Consider the following 18,512-nt stretch of genomic DNA (forward strand, 5'->3'; position numbering starts at 1 on the left):
GGCAACCAGGGACAGAAGGAGAGGACACAGTCTCAAGCTGTGCCAGGAGTGGTTTGGGCTGGATGTGAGGAAGAAATTCTTCACAGTAAGAGAGATTGGCCATTGGAATGTGCTGCCCAGGGAGGTGGTGGAGTCACCATCCCTGGAAGTGTTTAAAATAAGTCTGGATGAGGCACTCAGTGCCATGGGTTAGTTGATCAGATGGTGTTGGGTGGTAGGTTGGACTTGATGATCTTGGAGGTCTCTTCCAACCTGGTTAATTCTGTGTGATTCTGAGAGATCCAACCATTGACCTTAACCCCACCCTGGCCACTAAACCATGTCCCATTGTGCCATGCCCACACCTTTCTTGGACACCTCAGGATGATCCAGTTCCTGTGTTTTCCACCTGAGCAGAGACCTCAGTGCCGTGGTGCTGGGGGCTTCCAGCAGGTCCCACGCGGGGTAGGCACTGGCTGGGCTTATCTGAGCTGCTCTTTTGGTTTGTCTGTGACTTGCAGAAGACAAGGACGAGACCATTGCCAGGACTTACCTGTCAGAGCTGAAGAACATCCACCTGCACCTGGAGGAGTGTGAGCAGAGGCTGGGCAGCAGGATCCAGGCCCCCAGCGGCTCCCGGCCAGAGGGAGACAGCATCCAGGAGAACACCATCCGCATCGCAGAGCAGGAGGTCAGGCCTGCTGCTGGCAGGTGTGGAGGGAGGGGAGGGAGGTGTGGTGCCCCACTGGTCTTTAGCCTGTACCCCAAATTAGCTTTAGCTCCTCTGAGGTGAGTGTGTGTGGGTGGTGGGTCCGGACTGAGCAGGCTTTGAGGAGATTCCTGCTGCCTTCTGCGCAGCCAAAGCTCTGCAGGGGGGGCTCTGTGATTCACCTCCTACCACCTCCCTTGCCAAGGAATTATATTTGAAATTATCCCCCCCCCAACTAATTTGAGAGAATTACACACACACCCCCCCAAAATAACATTTCCAGAGCAGCTCAGTTTGGGATGGAAGCAAATGGAGCTCTAGTTACAAGCAAACTGCAGTCTAGAAATATGAATGCAATGGATATGTGCTAAATACATAATATAGGGACAATATAGGGACAATATATAGATGTATTTACAATTTATGAGCAACACAAAAACTCCTCACACCCCCCTCTTCATGCCCCTGCTCTGTATTCCCGTTAGCAATCCAATGAATTCTCTGTAGACCTCACCATTGCTTTCCTTCTTGCATCCCATGGTGGTTTATTTTACTTTCAGTCTTTGCAGTCGGGATCTAGGCTAAAGTTTCCCCTTCAAACTCTAGCAGCAGTCCTGCTTTTTTTTGGTCCACCTTGCTTGGGGCTTTCCTTTGATGTTCTTTGCCCTCTCTGCCACCCTGCAGCGCACGCAGGAGGACCTGCAGCGGCACGCAGGAGGACCTCAGGTTCTTCTCTGAGAGGTGCTACAGCTTCCTGGACAAGGCCCCCGCAGGGTCCAGCACGCCCCAGCTGCGGTCAGAGCTTGACTTGGTGGTCAGCAAGATGGACCAGATGTATAGGCTGTCCTCCATCTACTTGGACAAGTGAGTTGGGACATTTCTCATCCCCAAACAGCTTTTTGAGTCTGCCCATTTCTGCTGCAGACCTTCCTCCTGGCCCTCTGACACACCTTGCTCTGGGTGATGATGGAGGGGTCTGGACCATCTCTCTTACAAAGACAGGGTGAGGGACTTGGGGCTTTTTAGCCTGGAGAAGGGAAGACTGAGAGTGATCATCTCAGTGCTGATCAGTCCTTCAAGGGTGGGTGTCAGGAGGATGAGGCCAGGCTTTAGTCAGTGTGCAGTGACAGGACAAGGGCTTGCAGGCACAAACCTGACCACAGGAGGTTCCATCTGAACATGAGGAGGGACTTCTTCACTTTGAGGGTGGCAGAGCACTGGAGCAGGCTGCCCAGGATGTCTGTGGAGTCTCCATCTCTGGAGTTATTCCAAACCCACCTGGCTGTCATCAAATATGCAACCCACTCTGGGTGGCCTTGCTTTGGTGGGAGGTTTGGACTGGATGATCTCCAGAGGCTCCTGTCACATCTGGAGTGTTGTGTCCAGCTCTGGGACCCCTGAGTTTGAGACAAGTGCTGGAGAGAGTCCAACAGAGGCCATAAAGATGCTGAGGGGCCTGGAGCATCTCTGTGAGGAGGAAAGGCTGAGAACCCTGAGGCTGGGAGCATGGAGAAGAGCAGCCCCAGAGGGGATCTGATCAATGCTGATCAATATCTAAAGGGTGAAGGTCATGAGGAAGGGGCTGGGCTCTTTTTAGTGGTGCCCAGTGACAGGGCAAGGAGCAATGGGCACAAACTAGAACCCAGGAAGTTCCATGTGAACAGGAGGAGAAAATTCTTTGGTGTGAGGGTGCTGGAGGCCTGGAGCAGGCTGCCCAGAGAGGTTGTGGAGTCTCCTCTGGAGATTTTCAAGACCCACCTGGATGTGTTCCTGTGTGACCTGCCCTAGGTGACCCTGCTCTGGCAGTGGGGTTGGACTGGATGATCTCCAGAGGTCTCTTCCAACCTTTATTATGGTTCCATGGGATTGTGTGACCCTAATTGAGCTCCATCCCTCTGAGGGTGCAACCAACCTGATGATCAAGAGGACCTGTGCCAGTCTGTGGCTGTCACTGTGTTGCCTGCATTTGGTTTGCCAGGTTGAAGACTGTTGATGTCATCATTCGTGCCACCCAAGGAGCAGAGTCTCTGGTCAAAGGCTATGAGGTGAAGCTGAGCCAAGAGGAGGCAGTGCCAGCTGACCTGGCAGCCATTCAGTCTCACAGGACCACCTTACAGGTTGGTGCTCTTCCCTCCCAGGGTGAGCAAGCAGAAACCAGCCAACACTTAGGGGTTTGTCAAGCAGAGTCCTTCCCTTTCTCTGCTCAGTTTGGACCAGCTGCCATCTCCTTGCCTCCCTGTAGCTGGCAGCACAGGAGGCAAATCCATGCCCCAGTCCTGCTGGCCACACTGTTCCTGATGCTGGCACTTGGCAGCATCTTGGCAGCTCTGTGTTCTGATGCTGCAGGGCAGGGGCTGAGCAAATCTGACCTGCTGCAAGCTGGGCAGATGGTGTCCCCCTCCATTTTGCACCTCCTCTAGCAACCAGCTCTGCAGCTTAAGGGCTGCAGGAAGACAAATCCCTTCGGAGGGTGCTCAGCTCCCTGCTAAGGACATCTCAGCTGCCTTTTGCTTTCCACGCTGCTGACCTGCTGCTGTCTCTTGCTGGTTTTGCAGCAGTGGCTTGGGGAAGTGAAGGACAAGAGCTCCATCTTCTCCACACTGGAGGAGGAGATGGCCAAGGCCAAGGTGGTGGGGGAGCAGCTGTACCAGCTGAGGCAGGAGCGCAGCATCGACCTGGAGCGCTACCAGGAGAAGGGCAGCCAGCTGTGGGACCGCTGGCAGCGCCTCTGTGCCCAGCTCGACACCCGGTGAGAGCCCCCTGCCTGCTTCAGCTGGGACCTGGCCACGGCCTGCTTAGCCCACAGCTCCTGCTGGGGGCTGGGGTATCCCTCTGGTCTGTGCTGGCAGTTCATAGAAGCATTCAATAGTTTTTGACTGGGACAGACCTCTAAAATCAGTGAGTCCAGCCATGACCCCAGCACTGCCAAATCCACCACTGACCCATGGCCCTCAGCACCACATCTCCATGCCTTTGAAACCCCTCCAGGCATGGGGACTTCCAACACTGCCCTGGGCAGCTTGGGCCAGGCTTTGACAACCCTTTTGGGGAAGAAATTGTTCCTCATGTCCAACCTAAGCCTCCCCTGGGGCAACTCGAGGCTGTTTCCTCTTGTCCTGTTGCTTGTCCTTTTGGAGAAGTGACCAACCCCCACCTGCCTCCAACCTTTCAGGCAGTTGTAGAGAGCCGGGGGTTCTCCCCTCAGCCTCCTTTTCTGCAGGCTGAACAACCCCAGTTCCCTCAGCTGCTCCTCCCCAGCCCTGTTCCCCAGACCCTTCCCCAGCTTCATTGCCCTTTTCTATGTCCTTCTTGGAGTGAGAGGCCCAAACCTGACCCCAGTATTCCAGGCGTGGCCTCAGCAGTGCCCAATACAGGGGGACAATCCCTGCCCTGCTCCTGCTGCCCACCCCACTGCTGATCCAAGCCAGGATGCTGTTGGCCTCCTGGGCCCTTTGAGCACTCTGCTATGTCCTCTTCTTATTTTTCTTGGTTCTCCTCTTAGCCACACGGAGCTGGAGAGCATCCAGGAGGTGCTGAGCGAGTACCGGCGGTGCCACGGTGCCCTGATCCAGTGGATTGAGCAGATCACCATCCAGCAGGAGCTGATGAAGCCAGGGCAGGCAGAGGACAGCAGGGTGCTGTCAGAGCAGCTGAGCCAGCAGACGGTGAGGCAGGACCCCTGCTGCCTGCAGAGCACTGGCACTGCACTGCCTGCTCTGGCACTTCCTTTCTTCTCCTGAAGTCTTTCCATCCGTGAGCTTGGAACTGTGCTGTGGGAGGGGGGAGAGGCTGCAGAGCTGAGCTGGGTGTCTGGGTAGTTGGGAGAAGCTCTGCTTAGCTTGAGGTGAAGATGAGGCCTTGCATAAAAAATTGAAGAGGAGAAATGTTTCGGTTTGGTTTTTTTTTTACCCAGGAGGGGAGGGATGGGGACTGCAATCCAGGTCAGCACTCACAGCAGCTGTCCTGACAACTCTTTGTGCTTTGAATTTTGTGTGAAGGCTTTGGCTGCAGAAATCGAGAAGAATCAAGCCAAGCTGGACCAGTGTCAGAAGTTCTCCCAGCAATACTCAGCTGCTGTCAAGGTAGGGCTCCTGTCACATCTGGAGTGTTGTGTCCAGCTCTGGGCCCCCCCAGTTCAAGACAAGAAAGTACTGGAGAGAGTCCAACAGAGGCTACAAAGATGCTGAGGGGCCTGGAGCATCTCTGTGAGGAGGAAAGGCTGAGAGCCATGGGGTTGGGAGCATGGAGAAGAGCAGCCCCAGAGAGAATCTGATCAATGCTGATCAATATCTAAAAGGTGGAGGTCATGAGCAAGGGGCTGGGCTCTTTTCAGTGGTGCCCAGTGATAGGACAAGGGGCAATGGGCACAAACTAGAACCCAGGAAGTTCCATGTGAACAGGAGGAGAAAATTCTTTGGTGTGAGGGTGCTGGAGGCCTGGAGCAGGCTGCCCAGAGAGGTTGTGGAGTCTCCTTCTCTGGAGAGCTTCCAACCCTCCCTGGCCATTGTGCTCCTGGCCAAGCTGCTGTGGGTGCCTCTGCCGTGGCAGGGGGGTTGGCCTGGATGATCCTAGAGATCCCTTCCAAACCCCCACCACGCTGGGATTCTGGGATTCTATCCCTTCCTGCACCTAGATAATGCTGCTGGGGCCCCAGCACAGCTGAGGCCTCTCCTGCTCCATCTCTCTCCACCCCTGGTTGCACCTGCAGGACTATGAGCTGCAGCTGATGACCTACAGAGCCTTCGTTGAGTCGCAGCAGAAGTCGCCCATGAAGCGCCGGCGAATGCTCTCCTCCTCCGATGCCATCACCCAGGAGGTAGGAGCTTGGCCATGCACCCCCAGGGAGAAATTGGCCAGGGGGCAGCTTCTGTGATGCTGAGCAAAGCACTGCTGTGCAGTGCCTCTGGTGTGTAAATGCCCTTTCCATCCTCACTGCTCTTCCCAACAGCCAGGCAGGATGGCTTAGTGCTCTGAGCACCAGTGTGAGATACCTACACTGGGAAGCCCTGGGTCAAATCCAGCAGGGTCAACTCAGCCCTTCCACCCCTGTGAGGTAAATACCCAGAGCAGCTTGTTCCTCCGTGTGGAACTTCGGGGTGAGACCTTTTAGCAACCCCAGGTCCTGTCTGCTCCGTGTGGATATGAAAAGCTCCTGGTAGCCCTCTCGTCAGATCTGAGCACCCATCCCAGTGTCCATGACCAGAGTGTCCTCTTCACTCCAGTGTTGTGCAGCATGCCCTGTGTGGCCACAACCCTTCCCCATCAGACCTGCTGCATTCCATCGATGCTGTGTGGGGGTCAGCGAGGTGCCTGGGGCGGGGAGGGGAGGGAGGGTTTGGTGCTTTCCCAGGAGAGAGAGAGTTGGTTCATCCATGTCACCTGCTCTGAAAGGCATCCCTCCAGAGCCAGCAGTGGTGGCTGATGTTCCCTCTTCCCCCTCCCCTCTTCCCCATGGCAGTTCATGGATCTGAGGACTCGCTACACGGCGCTGGTGACCTTAACCACCCAGCACGTCAAGTACATCAGCGACGCGCTCCGCAGGCTGGAGGAGGAGGAGGTAAAGGCCTTGTGTGGTCCTGAGCTCTGGCCAAAATGGGCAGCATTGTTTCCCAGCACCCCCCGAGAAGGGTTCTGCTCCATGGCCTGAGAATATCTCTAGCTTTGGAAGTCACAGACTCACTTGGCTTGGAAAAGAGCTTTAAGGTCATTGGAGTCCAAGCGTCAGCCCAGTGCCACCATGGTCATGAAACTGTGTCCCCAGGTACCATATCTGCACTTCCTGGAACAGCTCTAGGGATGGAGACTCCTCCCTGGGCAGCCTGTTCCAGTGCCTGACCACTCTTGCAGGAAACAAATTGTTCCTTATATCCAACCTAAACCTCCCCTGGGACATCTTGAGGCCGTTTCCTCTTGTCCTATCACCTCTTCCTTGAGAGAAGAGACCAATCCCATCTCACCCCAGCCTCCTTTCAGGGAGTTGTAGGGAGCCATAAGGTCTCCCCTCAGCCTCCTTTTCTCCAGGCTGAACACCCCAGCTCCCTCAGCTGCTCCTCCCCAGCCCTGTTCTCCAAACCCTTCAGCAGCTCTATTGCTCCAAGCCCCTCAATGTCCTTCTGGGTCCCTTTTGATGTGGGCATCTTCCTCCCTCCTCTCTTTGCAGAAAGTGGTGGAGGAGGAGAAGCAGGAGCACGTGGACAAGGTGAAGGAGCTCCTGGGCTGGGCCCTGGGCTTGAAGCAGAGTGTGCAGGGCAGAACAGCTGCTGCTGGCAGCAGAGAGCTGGGTGACATCGAGAAGTCCATCGTGGAGCAGCAGGTAAGCTGGGAGCAGCCATCAGAGCTGCTTTAACCTCTGCTCTTTTCCCACAGCTGACTCCATTCAGCTGCTTGATTTCTTCTGGGTTGTTCTTTTTTCCTGACAGGCCCTGAATGAGGAGCTGGCTGCCAAGAAGGAGCAGGTCTCTGAGGCCATCAAAACTTCCCAGATCTTCCTAGCAAAACACAGCCACAAGTGAGTGTGACCTGAGGGGGAGGCAGGCAGGGAGAGCAGAGGGGGAGATGAGACACCTTAGGGCTGGTGTCCAGGGGCTCCAGTGCCTGACTCCCATTAAAACCAGTGATGAGCTGAGGGTGGCAGTGGGATTCTTTCTTATCTGTATGAAATGTGCAAGTCATTTATGCTCTTGGGAGAATATTCAGCAGGGATCTAGCCCTGGACATTTGGGATGTGATCAGAGCAGGTCAGAGCTCAGTTGCCCAAGCTGGTTTTAGCTGAGCTGGACAAGGAGTGGGAAGAAGACACCTGGAGGGGGGTTGGCCTTTTCCTGCACCTGTTAGTCTGCATTAGAAGAAGCTTCCCTGAAAGGGTCCTCAAAGCCTGGCCCAGGCTGCCCAGGGAGGTGGTTGAATCCCACCCCTGGAGGTGTTTCAAAGAGGCAGAGATGTGGTGCTGAGGGCCATGGCTTAGCCCCAGCCTTAGCAGAGTTAGAGACTGGTTGAACTGGGTAATCTCAAAGGGCTTTGCCAACCAAACCAATCCTCTGGTTCTGCAGAGCTGGGAGCTGCTTTGTGCCCTTTGCCTGAGAGATTTCCCCTTCCCCTTGCAGGCTTTCCCAGCCAGAGAAGGAACAGATTTCTGCTCAGATTGGTGCCCTGAAGGAGACCTACCAGGTGCTGTGCAACGACTCCACGGAACAGCTGCAGCAGCTCCAGAGCCAGCTGGCTCAGGAGGCAGAGCAGAAGGTACTGCTGCCCACTCAGTCCCGGGGCTGCATGGCCTCAGGACACTCCTCAGGCTGTGAAAAAGGTTTTGCTTGGTTGTGTGTCTTGTGGCCACCAGCCACTGCCAGCCTGTCCACTCTCTCACTTGCACGTGGTTACCCTCTCCTCTCTTCTGTCCATGTGTCACTGGAAGCATCCAGGCTGGGCTGGTTCCCTGGTGGCCAAGCAGGAGTCCTCCAGGTCAAAGGGTTGTCCTTTGCCATGGTTGTCACCAGAGCTCTGCCCTGTGCCCAAGGGCTGGCTTGGTCACAGTGGGTGGGCAAGGATGGAGCTTTGTCCTGGGAAGGGTCCTGGTAGCACATCTGTGTCCTCTGAGGAATGTTCTTGGGCACAGGAGGAGACACCAGAAGGTAGGTTCCTGCAGAAGGACATCTGCCATGTCTGAGGGCCTGGTGAGGGGTTTGCCTCAGCTGTGGCTGAGGGAAGTTGCTCTCCCCAGTGGAACTGCATCAAACCAGGCCCTCAGCTGACCTGGGAGACCTTCACCACCCATAGCTGGACCCTGTTGACATCTCCCAGTGCTCCCATCAGTCCCCATCTGTGGTCTGCTGGGTAGGGAGGGCTGAGGGTGCCTCCTTCTGGGCTCTGTCTTGGTCAGTGCCAGGTGTATGTGTTCTCTACATGTTTGTACCTGTCTCAATGGATTTATTTGTCTCTTTGCTTGCTGGCTCCCTGTACTCTGAAGCAACGACCTGCTCAGATCTGACCATGCGAAAGGTTTTGGCTCTTGGGGCCGTGAGTGAAGCCCAGCTCAAGCCACTCCTAGGCAGAAGGGGATGGGGGCTGCTCATTTGGAATCTGCCTGCCCAGCTCTCACCTAAACCTTGAGTGTTTCTCTCCAGCTTGGCCTTTCCAGCACCATTGCAGGTGCCTCAGTGCAGCAAATGCTTTCCATTGGGAGCCTTTTAGCCCTCATGCTGGCAGCAGAAAGCTTGTGGTGAGCAAACTGTCACCATTAAGACATCACAGCTTTGATGCTTTTGCTGCTGCTGCCAGGAGTGAAACTGAGAGCAGCCTGCCCATGGAAAGGATTCATTTTCCTTTTCCTCCCTCCTGGGCAGGAAAATGACTTTAGAGCAAAAGCCTTCTCTAGGGCTTGCCAGGTTGTTCTCATGTTTGTGTTCAGTTTTTGGGTTCTCACTCCAAGAAGGACATTGAGGAGCTGGAGCAGGTCCAGAGAAGGGCAACAAAGCTGGGGAAGGGTCTGGAGAACCGGGCTGGTGAGGAGCAGCTGAGGGAGCTGGGGTTGCATAGTCTGGAGAAGAGGAGGCTGAGGGGAGACCTTCTGGCTCTGTACAACTGCCTGAAAGGAGGCTGGAGGCAGGTGAGGGTTGGTCTCTTCTCCCAAGGAAGAAATTACAGGACAAGAGAAAAGGGCCTCAAGTTGCAGCAGGGGAGGTTTAAGTTGGACATGAGGAACAATTTCTTCCCCAGAAACCCCTCCAGGGATGGGGACTCCCAGTACTGCCCTGGGCAGTATTGGGAGAGTCCCCATCCCTGGAGGGGTTTCAAGGCCATGGAGATGTGGTGCTGAGGGCCATGGTTTAGTGGTGACCTTGGCAGTGCAGTGCTAAGGGTTGGACCTGATGATCTTAAAGGTCTCTTCCAACCCAAATGACTCTGTGATTGCTGCAGCATGAGCACACCTTGGGGCTCAGGCTTGGGCCACTTTTCACTCATGCTCTCCACAGAGCCCAACAAAGCAAACCAGAGCTGGCAGCAGGACTTTTGCTGTCCTCCCCCATCAGCTGCCAGCCCATCCCTGTGGCTCTTGTGCCCGGTGCAGTTGCTTCACTGTAGAGGGAGCATCAGGAACCTCTTTTTAACATTTGCTTGCTGGAAACAAACAAACAAACAAACAAACTCCAAGAAACAAACCCAAACCCCCCCCATCCCAACTGTCAAAACAAGAGAAATGTTTGACCAGAGCAAAACTGCAAAGCTTCAATTGAGCATGATGTGTGCCCTGGACAGTTTGTGTTTCATGTCAACTGTGTTTTAAAGATTAACTGACAGCCTTGCTTACGAGTTTGAACTAACCCCTGAGGGCTTTTTTTTTGTTGTTGTTGTTTTTTCTTAAACAACCCAAACCCAAAGTGAAAAAGGATGGATCCCCATCCTCCCCCTTCCCCCTCTCTGGGTGTATGTGTGTGGGGGAGGTTCTTTTTGCAAACCAAACAGTCGCATGCTGGACGCTAACACCAAGCTTTACACTGTGTGTGATACGGCTGAACTGCTCCATAAGGCTCTGTCTTTAACTGCTCAAGGCACACCCTGCAACTCGGGTAAGTAAAAGCCTTTTACCCCTCCACCTCCTTCTTTTCCTCCCTCCCATCTCCTTCTAGATCTCTCTCTCTTTTTTTTTTCCTCCAAGCCCCTCTCTCCTCTGTCTTTCTGTGGCTTGTTCGTCTCCGAACGTGCATGTTGCAGCCTGGTGATGGTGGTGGAGAGCTTAGGGAGGTTTCCAGGGGGTTCACCTCCATCTCCCCAGCAGAAAGCAGTGAGAGGTCTGCAGATTTTCCAGCAGGTTCACTTCCATCTCCCCAGCAGAAAGCAGTTTGGGGTCTGCAGACCAGTGTGGTGCAGGCTGCATCCTTCACTATACCATAACTAAGCTGTGCCACAGCTTCAAATCCCCCCAGCCAGCCATGCTGTTAGACTCACCAATAAAAGACCTTCAGAGGTTGGTTGGGATGCAAAAGGAATTCATTCCACAATCTCAAATTCCTCCTCACTAGCCCCACAAAAATCTTGCAGTGCTTGGGTCCCCTTCATACCCAACCAGTGGGAATGGGAGGAACCCAAGCACCCAAAGAGCCTTTACTTACTTACTTAATTACTTAAGTAATTAATTACTGCCCTGCCTGTGGGGATAGCAGGAAGGAGAGAAAATTCCCTCCAGAAACACCACAGTAGATGGTCTGTTCCCAGTCTGTCACTGCTCCCATGCTGGGACCTCCAACTTCCTGCATTTCTCCTCTTGCCCTGCCTGAAGAGCACAAGCTGGAGCCAGGCAGGGCAGGTGGTTGTGCTCAGGGAGCTGCCCTGCATGCAGAGCTCCTGCCCTAATGCATGGCCAGGCTGTGTGGCTGAGGAGCTGCTCCATGGCTCTGGGAGGGCTGTGGTGTTCCCACCACTTGAGATCTGCTTGGGAAATGCAGGGTTTGAAGCATGGCAGGAAGCTGTGCTGGGAGAGGTTCTTAGGTACTCTGAAGTGGATGTCTGTGGGGTGTTTTTTCTCCGTGGTGGGATTGGGTTTGTCTTTACTCTTTGAAAGTGGAGTCATTGAATGGCTTTTGGTGTGCTTGGTGGTCTCCTTCTCTCTGTTTGTCCGTGGAGCATCAGGAGCACTTCTGGGTTTGGCTGCTTGCTGCTTTGCTGCCTTACTCTTGGTGGATGTTGGAAGCAGCTCGGTGCTGCCCTGGGTGATGGACTTAGAGGAGCAGTAGAACTTGCTGGCAGCGTGCAAGCTGGCAGCTGCACCATCTGCCTGCTGTGGTGCCTTTGGGGTTGCATTTCAAACACTTTGGGACCCTTTTCTAGCCTGTTCAGGGTTTTAGAACTTTTTTTTGGGGGGGAACTCATGCAGTCTGAGGGCTGAAAAAGCTCCATTTTGACTGAATTCTTCTCCTTCTTTCTCTGTTCTAGGGCAGCGAAGCAGTGGCAGGAGTGATCGATCTTGGCACAGTAGAAATCTTCCCTGTCTTTGGTGCCATGCAGAGAGGTCTTGTAGATCAGGACACTGGCCTCATGCTCTTGGAGGCTCAGGTTATCACATCTGACTTAGTCATTCCAGAGACCAATGAGAAAGTCTCCTTGGAGAAAGGTCTGGCGAGAAACATCATCGATCTCCGGACCTTCCAGGTGCTGCAGGAACTGAAGGATGCTCTCCAGCAGGTGGAAGAAGTCAGGCATGAAGGGAGGCAGCTCCTCCCTGTCGTTGCTGCCATAGAAGAGGGGAGGATCAGTGAGGACGTTGGGCTAAAGATTCTTCAAGCTGAGCTCCTCACAGGTGGCTTCAGAGCCCCTCACGGCAGAATCAGCATGGAGACAGCGGTGCAAGAAAGGCTCCTGCCCCCCCAGCTCTATTCCAGGCTTCTGTCTCACCTGGAGGATGAGAAGGACCTGATTGACCCCAACACTGCTGAGAAGCTCAGCCTGCCTGAGCTCATGCACCGATGCATCCTCCACCAAGAGACTGGCCTGAGGCTGCTCCCAGTCAGGCAGCTGGCAGGTGGGGTGCTGAGCTCCGGAGCAGGCAGGAAGGTCACCATCTTCCAGGCAGCCCAGGAAGGGCTGATAGACAGGGAGGTCATGCTCAGGTTGCTGGAAGCCCAGCTCTTTGCTGGTGGCATTGTTGACCCCAGGACAGGGCACAGGCTGACTGTGGATGAAGCCATGAGGCAGAATCTGCTTGACCAGGACCTGGCTCGAGCGCTCCTCGTGAGGCAGCTTCAGACAGGTGGCATCATCGACCCCACCACGGGGCAGAGACTGCCCATTGATGAGGCTGTGAGGAAAGGGCTGGTAGCCCCAGGGATGGCATTGGTGGTCCTGGAATCCTTGTGGTCCTTTGTGGGGCTTCTGTGGCCAGAGACAGGGGAGGTTGTGCCGGTAGCAGATGCTCTGGAGCAGGGAGTGCTGACTGCGGAGCTGGCTGGGAAGATCCTCAGCAAGAGGCAACTCCTTCAAGCTGTCTTTATACCAGAGACCACCCAGGTGGTGTCCTGGAAGAAAGCAGTGGAAGATGGCATCTTGGAGAGGGATGTGGCAAAGAAGCTGAAGTCCACACTCATTCCTGATGTCATGGGCAGCGTGCAGCCTGCTGGCTCTCCAGGCAGCAGCAGGCATGGCCCAGGCCCCCCAGGTCCCAAAGAGCAAAGTGACTCTCTGCTAAGGAGCAGTGAGGAAGGGCTGATGTTCCACCTGATGACCCACAGCTACATCAACATCCAGGATGGCCAGAAGCTGCTCTTAGTGGATGGAGAGCTGAACAATCTCACTAAAGCCCTCATCCAAAGCCAAGAAAATGGATCCTATGCACACATGTTGGAGGAGAGGGAAGGCTTTGAGAAGCTCAAGGCAGGTACAGAAGGTGAACCTTGCAATGGCTTAGCTTTAGAGCAGCCTGAGCTTCAATTTGCTCCTCCTAAAGAACTAAGCAAAGAGGTCCTACCACCTAGAGCTGCCTTGGAGAATGGGGAGGTGGTGTTGGCACCTGAGAGCCTCTTATTGGAGGATGCAGAAGACTTCCTGCTTGTGGAGGAGCAAGAGCAGATTTCTAGCAAACAGAGAATGATCAAGAGTGAAACTGATGCTGAGATTGGAAGAGACCAAGTGGCTGCTACGAGCCAGGACAAGCATCAGGTACAGCTATTGGTGCCAGCACATCCTGGTGAGCTTGGTAGTGGATTCAGAGAATCAGAGGAGATGATGACTGAGGCAGAAGAGTCATCCAAGCCTACTGCAGTAGATGGAGTGGAAAGCATCAAAGATCAGAGGAAAGCATCAGAGAGTGAGATGGTTGTGAAAAGTGAGCTCTGCATAACAGTGACTGCTTCAGAGTGGAGAGAGGGACTGGAAATCATGGCAGAGAGGTCTCAGGGGGTGGAGGAACCTGAACTAGAGACAGAAAAGGTTAGAAAGATTTATTTGCTTAACAAGGAAACAGTTGAGAATGGCATGGTGGGAGGAGAGGAGGTTGGGCTCCCTGAAACTGGAGAGGCTGAGCGAGCAGAGTGGCAGAGTGAGGACATTGAAAGTGCCCTGGAAGTGCAAGAAGGAGAAAGGGAAGCAGTGTTAGATGCTGAGAGTGGGGATGGAACATCCCTGCCAGCCCCTGGTGTCCTAGGAGTGCAAGAAGGAGAAAGGGAAGCAGTGTTAGATGCTGAGAGTGGGGATGGAACATCCCTGCCAGCCCCTGCAGAGCAGGAAGAGGAGGACACTTTGGAGATGCTGCTGACACAGCTCCAAAGTGGTGGCATAATCCATGAGCAGACAGGCAAAACTCTTCTCCTGAATGAAGCAGTAGCCCATGGGTTGGTGTCCAGCCACACAGCTGTGAAGCTGATGGAGAAGATGAAGATGTTCAGTGGCTTCTTTGACTCTCAAACCTGTGAATCACTAACTACTGAGGACGTCATTGAAGAGGGTCTGATGGATGAGAACCTTCTCCAGAAGGTGCTCACAGCTGACAAGGCCATCAGTGGCGTTCTGGACCCAGGCAATAACTTTGTCTACTCTGTCAAGGATGCTGCTGCTGTTGGCCTTCTGGACAAGGAAACAGCCCTGAGGATCTTGGAGGGGCAGGTGGTTACTGGAGGCATCGTTGACTTGAAACGTGGCAAAAAAATCTCCGTCACTCTGGCTTCCAACCTGGGCCTCATAGAGCCAGCAAGTCAGAAGGAGCTGGTCAAGCTGGAGAAGGCTTCCAAAGGCAAAGATACTGATGAGGTGACCAGGCAGAAGCTCCTCAGCTTACAGGCTGAGATCAGTGGAGTTGTGGATCCTAGAACCAAGCAGGATCTGACTGTTGCCCAGTCTGTTGCCAAAGGGCTCCTGGAAAAGGAAGAAGCCTTTCAGCTCTTGGCTAAGCAGATTGCTGCTGGGGGAATCATCCACCACGGGTCTGGAATGAGGTTTTCAGTGAAGGATGCAATGAAACATGGTTTGATTGACCAAGATTTGTGTCATGAGCTGAGGCAAGCTGAAAGTGTGTGCCTGCAGGACTGTGTTCACCCAGAGACCCAGGAAAGGCTGCCCCTGGCCCAGGCGGTGTCAGCAGGGCTGCTCAGTCCTGACTTCCAGAGGGAAGTGCAAGAAATCCAGGCTGGGAGTGGAAGTGTTTTTGATGCAGCTTCTGGCCAGAGGCTGTCCCTCTCTCAAGCAGTAAAAGAGGGCTTGCTGCCCAAGCAGGTTGTGGAGAAGGCTCTGGCATCTTCAGGACTGAAGGAAGGAATGGTAGATCCTGAGAGCTGCATGGTCCTGCCCTACTCAGAGTTCCTCAAGAAGTGTAAAATCGACATTGAGTCTGGCCAGAGGTACCTGGAGGTCCATCCCTTCAGAGCCATCAGGGATGAGGTGACAGGGAAGAAGCTGACCTGTGCTGAGGCTGTGAGGCTGGGCAAGGTGGACCTCCTGCCCACCCTGCGCCTGCTGCAGGCTCAGGCAGACAGCGGAGGGGTTGTGGAGGGCACTGTCAGCAAGAGGCTCTCCCTGAAGGCTGCTGTGGAGGAAGGGCTGCTGGATGAGGAGATGGCCAAACTCATTGCCTCCAACCAGATGAGGGCTGGGGGAATTGTTGATGCTGGCAGTGGGCAAAGATTGACTTTAAAGGAAGCAGTTGGAAAAGAACTGATTAGCCAAAAATTAGCTGCAGCTCTGCAGGAGGCACAAATCTCCCAAGCCAAATATGGTCCTGAGGTCTGCCCAGGAGATAAACCCCACCTTTTCCAGGAAAAAAGGGAAAGAACATCTCCCAAAGAGGAGGATGTCATCATCCCTGCCAGGGCTGCCAAGAGCTCTGATGGTGCTGAGCACAAAGCTGCATCCAAAGCCATGAGCTATGACACAGCTGGAGGTGCTGCTGCTGAGAGCTCCCCAGGGCCACCAGCAGAAGGGAAATCAAAGCCTCAAGAAACCTCTGAGGTTGGTGTGAAGCATCAGCCCCCCCCAAAAGTTGAAGTGACTCCAGAGTACCCCTCAGAGTTGGGTACAACTCTCCCTGAAGAGATGGTGGAGGTGAGGGCTGTGAAAAGAGAGACTGCAAAGAGCAGGTCCCAGGTGGGAGCAGCGGAGGGGAAGGAATCAAAGAGAAAAGAAGGAGACAGAGAGACAGAGAAAGTAGAGGGATTGGGCATGGAGAAAGAACAGTTCTTGGACATGGAGGTGCTTCCCAGTGCAGAGGATGGTGAGGAGAGGAGTAGTGGGAGAGGCTTTGTAAGTGCAGAGGATGGTGAGGAGAGGAGGAGGAAAGACTTGGCAAGTGCAGAGGGTAGTGAAGAGAAGAGGAGGAGGAGGAGGAGGAAAGGTTTTGTAAGTGCAGAGGGAGTCATGGCAGGTGAGGAGGGTGCAGTGGTGGCTTCTGAGCAAGGAGAGCAGGCAGGCAGGCTGGAGCAGGGAACAGCAGCAGCCCCAAGGGAATTTGCTACTGTGGGGCAAGAGAAGACTCCTATGAAGCCTGGAGAACCCCTGAAGGTTGGCATCCCTCTGAAGCCTGCAGGAGGTGAGCTTGCAGGAACTGTCAGACACACTGAAGGAGAAAGCCCCAGACTGGGTGGAGAAGGTGCAGTTGATCAGGAGAAACCAAGTGGACCTGAGCTGAAACCTACCCAGAAACAGAAAAGCAAAAAGAAGAGAGCAAAGCAGGTTGGGTTGCCAGGAGACAGCACTCAGCCAGAGAAACCTTCTGTGCAAAAGGAGTCCCTTCCTGGCATGGTTTCCAAAGAAATTCCAGGGCAAGAGAAGGAGGAAGAGGAGTTTGTCCTGAGCACACCAGAACCAAAACATGAAGGGAGCACCAAAATTACTGCTGGCTTGGCCCAAGACTCAACCAAGATCAAGGGCAGCAGCAGGGATATAAAAACAAAGAGAAGAACTTCTGAGAAAGACAGAGACAACCTGGCTGGGGGTCAGCTTGTCCCAGGACAAGGAGAAGCTCAAGAAGGGATCAGAAATGGTCATGATTCCTTGGTGGCATTGAGCCTGGAGAGGATGACCCAGGAAGACATGAAGGTGCAAACCATCAGCGATGTGTCCACCTCAGGCCCTGCAGCAGGCAAACTGCCTGATGAATTAATCATCAGAGAGGAAGCCAAAGAAGGGCAGGAAAGTTCTTCAGTCCTTCAGCTTGCAGAAGAGACACAGCAAGAGGTCAGCACAGCCCAAGGAGATGCCCCTGCCCCACCAAAACCCCAAGGAGAAGCACCTCAGGAGAGGAGCAGGCAGCCGGGAGCTGGCGATCGAGGCTTGCTCCTCCCTGTGATCGTGGAGGGGGAGCTGCTGGAGACCTCGAGGGAATCCAGCAGGCCAGCCCAGGTCAGTTGATGCTTTGTGCTAGTTCAGCCTCTATTTTTTTTTTTCCATTGATGAGCTCTTTATGTGTGGTTGATGTTGAATCTGTCCAAGGTCCTCATCACAGAGGACAACCAGAAGACTGGGGGGTGGGCGTTGGAGCTTGGTGTTGCAGTATCAGCTGGGAAGGATTTGGGATCCAGGGATGTTTGGCTGCAAACACTCTCAAGCCTTAGTTGTGGCTTCTTTCTGCTGGAGCATTGTTTCTAAGTGACTCAGAAGTAGAGCTTTGGGGGTTTTTTTTGGCACTTCTCTTGTAAGCCCAGAGGTCTGCTGCCATTTCTGACCTGATGTTGGGGGGAAAAAAAAAAGGAGCTGGGTGTTGTTTTGTTTTTCCTGTAGTAAATCTTGGAGATAAGGCTGGTGAGTGGAAAGTCCCTGAAATGGAATGCTAGGAACAGATTTTGTCTTGGAAACAAAACAGAATCCTGTGGAATCCTTTTGTTTTCTGTCTAAAGCTGGGGTCTGGGCTTGCTCTTTGGCTCTGTAGATTGTGTTCAGCAAGAAGCTGTGCCTGGAGCACGATGAGAAGCTGGTCTCCTATCTCTCCATGCTGCGAGACATTGAGATGAGGATCAAAAGGGTGCAGCCTGTGGAGCAGAACCTGGCAGGTCTGCAGGACCTGCTGCACCAGGCAGAGGTGAGCCAGGCTGTCCCAGGCTGCTGTTGGGCAGGGCAGAGCTCATCCCTCCCCTCCCCACTGTGGTCAAGGGAGGTTCTCCTGCCCTGCTACTCTGTGCTGGTCAGGCCACTCATGGAGTATTGTGTCCAGTTCTGGGTTCCCCAGGTCAAGAGACAGGGAACTGCTGGAGAGAGTCCAGCAAAGGCTAAAAAGGTGCTGAGGGGCCTGGGGCATCTCTGTGAGGAGCAAAGGCTGAGAGCCCTGGGGGTGTTGCAGAGCAGCCCCAGAGGGGATCTGAGCAATGCTCAGCAACACCTAAAGAGTTGGGGACAAGAGGGGGTGGGGCTGGGCTCTTCTCAGTGGTCTCCAGTGATAGAATAAAGGCAAAGGACACAAACTGGAACCCAGGAAGTTTGACATTAAACCTAAGGAGCCATGAAGCTCTTGGAGCAGGCTGCCCAGAGAGATTGTGGAGTCTCCTTCTCTGGAGAGATTCCAAACCCATCTGGACATTGTCAAGCTTCTGTGGGTGCCCTGCTGGAGCAGGGGGCTTGGGTTGGATGACCTCCAGAGGTCCCTTCTGACCCCTACCACTCTGTTTCTGTGATTCATGCACAGCCCCTGTACCTCTTCCCCCCTCCTGCAAGCCATCCAGGGGGGGCAGTCTCAGGTTTAAGAGGCACTGCTCTGCAGACCCCATCCCTCCTGCTCTGGCACTGCCTCTGGCTCACCTTCTCCTCCCTGCTTAGACAATAACCTAAGCTTGGCTGAAATGAATTTTACAGCCTGCAGACAGCCAGGAGAGTGCTGGCAGCTGAGCAGGGCTGGAGGATGGTGATGAATTGTTCTAGC

The 18,512-nt window shown here is 54.1% G+C and overlaps 1 protein-coding gene across 1 annotated transcript in view; it reads left to right on the forward strand.

The window, feature by feature from the left end:
• MACF1 (microtubule actin crosslinking factor 1) overlaps positions 1-18,512 on the forward strand; it is a 144,165-nt gene that overhangs the window by 35,756 nt on the left and 89,897 nt on the right. The window contains 15 exon segments of the mRNA XM_054395252.1: positions 501-670; positions 1,373-1,396; positions 1,398-1,552; positions 2,667-2,805; positions 3,244-3,437; positions 4,191-4,353; positions 4,687-4,770; positions 5,397-5,504; positions 6,147-6,245; positions 6,849-7,001; positions 7,108-7,196; positions 7,792-7,927; positions 11,615-13,778; positions 13,884-17,002; positions 17,529-17,678. Coding sequence (XP_054251227.1) covers positions 501-670; positions 1,373-1,396; positions 1,398-1,552; positions 2,667-2,805; positions 3,244-3,437; positions 4,191-4,353; positions 4,687-4,770; positions 5,397-5,504; positions 6,147-6,245; positions 6,849-7,001; positions 7,108-7,196; positions 7,792-7,927; positions 11,615-13,778; positions 13,884-17,002; positions 17,529-17,678 — 6,947 coding nt within the window.

Source organism: Indicator indicator, chromosome 33 (assembly GCF_027791375.1).
Source record: "Indicator indicator isolate 239-I01 chromosome 33, UM_Iind_1.1, whole genome shotgun sequence".
In the NCBI taxonomy this organism is placed as follows: Eukaryota; Metazoa; Chordata; class Aves; order Piciformes; family Indicatoridae; genus Indicator; species Indicator indicator.